Source organism: Mus caroli, chromosome 13 (genome assembly GCF_900094665.2).
Source record: "Mus caroli chromosome 13, CAROLI_EIJ_v1.1, whole genome shotgun sequence".
NCBI lineage: Eukaryota > Metazoa > Chordata > Mammalia > Rodentia > Muridae > Mus > Mus caroli.
This window is the reverse complement of record NC_034582.1, coordinates 44,181,653-44,187,562: the sequence shown is the minus strand read 5'-3', so window position 1 is coordinate 44,187,562 and position 5,910 is coordinate 44,181,653. Positions and strand designations below refer to the sequence as shown.

Sequence of the window (5,910 nt, the reverse complement as noted above, 5' to 3'; positions counted from 1 at the left end):
AAGATTACCATTTCTGGATGGGATTAATTTTAGAAAATAATTTCAGCAATTTTTCTGTTTTAGCTGGTATATTTACAGATTTCAGGATGAGGTAAGCGTCTCTTATTCTAAGGAATCGAGCACTACTTGATTACGTGTAGTAGTTTCACTTTTTTTATAGTGTATAATGCCATATTACATTTTCCCTAAGAGAATTCAAAAGGATAGTTTTTTTCCTTTGACTACTATTATTAACAGTTTGCTTTGCCTCTTAATGAGTTACAACTAATATTTCAGCAAGACCTGGAAACCACTTTCATTGTGAAATCCAGCAAGGAGACACACATGTTCTGTCACTTAGGTGTTGTAGGATAGCTGCTGGTCACCTGACTACTGACTGCTGGGACTTAATTCTGAATTTAATTTAATCTAAAATGTCACCAATTACATCCATACATTAGATTGTAGTTCTAGAAATTCTAGGTTATTTCTCTTCTAAGTCTTTGGACTTGGTCCCCCGATTTAATGTAAATTCTACTCTTTAAAATACCTTCATCCATTGTAGGAACAAATAGCTTTTTAGAATTTTAGTTAAACAGAGTTTGAGAATTAACAAGAAAAATCAGCAGTTTGGGATTTTTTTGGGGGGGTGGTGGTTTTGAGACAGGGTTTCTCTGTATAGCCCTGGCTGTCCTGGAACTCACTCTATAGACCAGGCTGGCCTTGAACTCAGAAATCTGCCTGCTTCTGCCTCCCAAGTGCTGGGATTAAAGGCGTGAGCCACCACTGCCCGGCTGGCTCTTCTCTTCACAAACATGACAGCTAGCTTATAGTGAGTAGTGAGTCTAAGTGGTAGTCCTGGCTTTGCTTGCAGAGGAACAGTTATCTTTAGGGTGGTCATGTGTACCTGAGGCTCAGGAGTGTAGACTTAGGAGACTGATAGGTAATGCAGACCTTTATTTAAAGAAAAAGTATAGTGTTGCTTTCCAGCACTTTTGAAGAGATTGTGTCAGCTATAGCAAAGGCAGCTCCTTTGTCTTGCTCTCTCTACTTGTATTCTCTTTCTTTATCTTACCCCCTCCATTTTCCTTTCTTTTAAAATTTGGTTGCAGGGATCAGTCATATTAGTTTGTTTTCAAGCAGGGTAGCATTGGAATTGTTGCAAGTGGAGAATTTAATTTGTACTCTAGATGGGATGGTAAGTTACTGACTGACGATTTGAATTAAGTTCATTTCTGAGACTCCTTTTGGAGCAGTGTGTCACATGATTGGTTCTGGCACTTTTTGATCATTTGGACGATTAATGTTTATATCAGTAGCTCTTTAAAGATGTCAGGTACATTTGTCTGTTGAACCTGCTGCTGCAGTTAGAGCCTGCATCTGATGGCATCTCCTTCCTTTTCTGTGTGTAGGTTGCACAGAGCATTGAGGATCATCATCAAGAAGTGATTGGCTTCTGCAGAGAGAATGGTTTCCACGGCTTGGTGGCGTATGACTCTGATTATGCACTGTGCAACATCCCCTACTACTTCAGTGCCCATGCCCTGAAACTGAGCCGCAACGGGAAGAGTCTCACCACAAGCCAGTATCTGATGCACGAGGTTGCCAAGCAACTGGACCTGAACCCAAATCGTTTTCCTATTTTTGCTGCTCTGTTAGGTAGGTGGAGTGGTACATAAGCATCCTGACATTATCTATCTTTTGAAGGTTTTTCTGCCTGGATGCTTTGCTGTTGTATCAGAGGGGGAGAATGGGCTCTTCAGTTGCACTCTCTTGGGGTTTTTTTTTTTTTCCTGCTGGCAATGCATTGTTCTTCTTTCTACTTTCTAGCATGTTTATATGTTGCTTACATGTTCTTCTATCCAGGCTGGAAAACTTACTCTGTGATAGGCTCAAAGTTTTAGAGAAAGAACATTTCTGAATCACAAATCACAGTGGCTCACAACCATCCATAATGCCAGTTCCAGGGGATCTAGTGCCCTGGATGTGTGGGCGCCAGGGACACAAGTATGTGGTACACATACATACCTACACACATCCAAAAACACTTATTATGCACATACAATAAAATAAGGCTACAATTCAGGGAAAAAAATGTTGCCAGGCAGTGGTGGTGGATACCTTTAGTCCTAGCACTTGGGGAGGCAGAAGCAGGCAGATCTCTGAGTTTGAGGCTAGTCTGGTCTACAGAGTGAGTTCCAGTACAGCCAGGGCCACATGGAAAAACCCTGTCTCAACACCTCCCCTCCCCCAAACAAAACAAAACAAACCCAACAACAGATTTTTTTTTTTTTTTTTGGTCCTGAGACAGGGTTTCTCTGTGTAGCCTTGACTGTCCTGAAACTTACTCTGTAGACCAGGCTGGCCTCGAACTCAGAGATCCGCCTTCCTCTGCCTCCCAAGTGCTGGGATTAAAGGCGTGTGCCACCACGCCTGGCCCAACACCAGATTTTAACCACAAAGAAGGTATACCACAGGACCAAAGCATTGCTCTGATTTCTTTCCCTTTGTGGGGTAGCCACTACTATAAAAGAAAACAAGTACCTTTTTATTTTGTTTTGAAGTAGAGTCTTACATAGCCCAGGCTGGCTTCCAGTAACAGTATAGCTGAGGGTGAGCTTGGATTTCAGGTCTTCCTCACCCAGCAGAAAACAACTACTTTAAAACAAACTCTTGTAAGTAAAATTTAAAATCTATGACAGAATCATTTGCTTTATTTCCAGGAACGACAGGTTCTATGTACTGACTTATGTTACTTAACTATGCTCAAGAAGTCACATGTCTGTGTCTGCCTTTTCCTCTGTACTTGCCTTATGTAATTCCTTTCCTCTGTTAGCTTGCCCTTTCTCCTTTCTCTTCGTCAAACTACTGTAACGTCCAGCTCTAACTTTTGAGTCTGTGTAATTGTGTCCAACTGGAAGTGTTTATTTTTTGGAGTGATGTTTTCCTGTGACTTACCTCCTTGCTTCCCTGCTTTGGATACTCAGGGCCCTTTGGGAAGCTTCATGGTCTATGGAATTAGCCCATTCTAGGAAAGTCATTAGATTGTGAGGATTTTGTTGTTGTTGTTTGTTTGTTTGTTTGTTTGTTTTGAAATTCCTAGCTAACACAAAGGTAGGTATATATCGGTCATAAGTCAGTCTCTAATGACATTCCTTAGGACAGCTAGGTGTTCACTTTTTGTTGTTGTTGATTTCTTTTGTTTTGAGCTATGGTATCTCATTGGGATGTGGAGCTCACCAGTAAACATAGTCTATCTAGCTGGTTAATGAGCCCTAAGGAAGATCCACTTGTCTCTGGCGTGAACACACACACACACACACACACACACACACACACACACACACACGAGATTCATAGTGGCGTTATAAAGGATGTGCCATTACACATATTTTCAGAAGTTATAATGTAAAAGGATACTTGTTTTTGATGTTAACATTATGTGTTGAGCTGGGCATACACACTCAGCTTTTGGCGCTGGCATGAGTGGCATTTCCATGTCAGGTCCAGGCCAGCAGAGTTACAGAGCACATCGAGGACCTATTTATTACAGAGTTGGTAGGTAGTGGCACATATATAGACAATTCCATGTTCACTCAAGTGCAAGCAAAATGGCTTTTGCCTAGATTTTGAAATATGGATGAATACTTCATTTTCTCTAAGAAACACTGACTATATTGAAGTAAGTGAAGAAAAAGAATTCCATAGTAATCTTTTTGACTAGGTGTGCATTCTGCTGCCCAGCTGGGACTTAGTCTGTGCTGATCTGGGCTTCCTGGGCTTCATACTGTATGTGTAATATGCTAATATGCTGTAGACAACGTTGGGAATGGTTGCACTTTGTGCTATTGTCTGTTAGAGGTAGATAATGAATCTGATGTTTAATATGGAAGTCATTAAACCATGGTACAAACATCAGAGTAACTTAGAAAATTACTACTTTTGAATTTCATTGAGGGTGCCGTCACCCTGTAGATGTTAGTGTTTTAGGCTCTCAAGCCCTGCTGTGAGGGTAGAATACTCTTCGAGCTCTAGAGGCAGGGCAGACAGCTCAGAGACTGTGTAGTCTGTGTTCTGTCATGGTACTGTGTGTGGTGATTCATGCTGCAACAGAGTTGTCATTTATTCTTCCTGAGGAAGAGTTTATAACCGCAGGTTCCATATCTGGCTGTGTAATTAACTGTTAGTAATTTTGAACCACAGGTGTTTCAGGAACGCAGGAGCAGTTGTCTGGTCCCTGTGTGACAGACCTCCTGGGATCCTTAAAGGGACTTTGCACACTGCTGGGAAGTTGTTTATGTGTACAGCACTGTGAAGTCCTTAGTGTGAATGATGTCCAGACTGAAAACTCACTTGGTGCTGGCGTCAGCTCTAAGGAGCCTGCTTTGTGTGTTGTTCATGGGACAGTGTGAAGAAATGTTGGTTTCTGCCTGGAGGCTGAATGTGAGTTCTCTAGTATACATGGTGTGGACGTTTCCCAGTGTTCACTGATCATGATGGCTTTTACATTATCTACATTTCTATTCTAGGAAATCACATACTACCTGATGAGGATCTGGCTTCCTTTCATTGGAGTTTACTTGGTCCAGAGCATCCACTTGCCTCACTGAAGGTACAAATGTAGCTTGATTTTTCTAGCCTCTGACTCACCCATGGGACTGCTATTGCTTTTATAATGCTTTAAGGACTTTACTGTGTGGGTAGTAGTGTCTTGTGACTTATCTTGGGATCTTCTCTGTCTTAATAAATAACCATACTTCCTCCTTATTCTCAGTACCTGTGTGGTAGGCAAACTTATACACTGTTTCCAGAGTCCCTCAAGGAGTCCTGTACCTAGCTAGGTAGGAAGAAGTCTTTGAACTTCAGTTTTATAATGAACATTTTTGCTTTAAATACTAAACTTTTTCCAATAGATAATGTCACCTGTCACTTAGATGAACATGTTCTAGCAGTCTAAGGATTGGATGATTTTTACTTTCCTGCAGTTATAAAGAGGTGTATTGTAAGGCTTCTTGACTAGTGGGAGGCTGGTTGCTTTTGCTATTTATTAACTCATTTTCCTTTCGGTTTTCTCTGTTTGTGATGGCAATGAACATCAGAAAAGTGACATTTTAGCAGGGCGCTCTGAAGTGAGGAGGTCATGGTTTGATGTAAGTCTAACACAATGAGATTGCTGTGGGCCATGAGGACGCTCTGGCTGGCGCCCCTGAGTGATTGCTGTGACTGCCGTTATATCACTTGTTAGGTGCTTTAGGAATTGCAAAGATGGGGACTTGGACATTATTTCTTCCAGCTCTGGGACCACCTTCCTTGTAGTCAAGGGAAGGAAGGGTAAATTTGGTGGTTTCCAGAGGTGTGCCGGGAAATCTGGGTTTGGTCACAGTAACCCTCCAGCTGTAAACAGGTCTAACTGAAGTTTACTTTCAAACATGAGTTTTTCTTTCTTTGCACATTATTGATTTCCTCAAGGGAAATCTCTCAAGTAGAATTTCTTTTTTTGTTCCTTCCTGCTCGTTTTCCTCTTTTACCTGTGTGCTTCAAATATTTTCTTTTCTCTGAAATGGTTCTCATTAACACTGTCTTGAACTTCTCTGGAAAGTTCATCTCCCTTTCCTCTTAGAAATTTCCCTTTTGCTTTTTTGTGCTCTACGGAGAATAGCTTTATTCTTAGGACCTGACTCATGTCTTGATTCTGAGTGCTTGATGACGGGTGGAGGAGAGGCTGGGAGGATGCAGTCTCCAACAGCTGGTCTCCAGGTGCTCCACCTGTTCTCATCTGGCCTAGCACTGGGTCCTTTTAAGTGGGGACATTTGCTTTTTTTTTTTTTTTTTTTTTATTTTTTTTTGAGACAGGGTTTCTCTGTGTAGCCCTGGCTGTCCTGGAACTCACTCTTTAGACCAGGCTGGCCTCAAACTCAGACGTCTGCCTGC

The 5,910-nt window shown here is 41.6% G+C and overlaps 1 protein-coding gene across 1 annotated transcript in view; it reads left to right on the top strand.

Annotated features, from left to right (window-relative positions):
• LOC110307650 (constitutive coactivator of PPAR-gamma-like protein 1) overlaps positions 1-5,910 on the top strand; it is an 85,540-nt gene that overhangs the window by 17,544 nt on the left and 62,086 nt on the right. The window contains exons 2-3 of the mRNA XM_021179888.1: positions 1,392-1,638; positions 4,509-4,591. Of these exons, the coding sequence (XP_021035547.1) occupies positions 1,392-1,638; positions 4,509-4,591 (330 nt within the window). The remainder of the gene's footprint in view (positions 1-1,391; positions 1,639-4,508; positions 4,592-5,910) is intronic.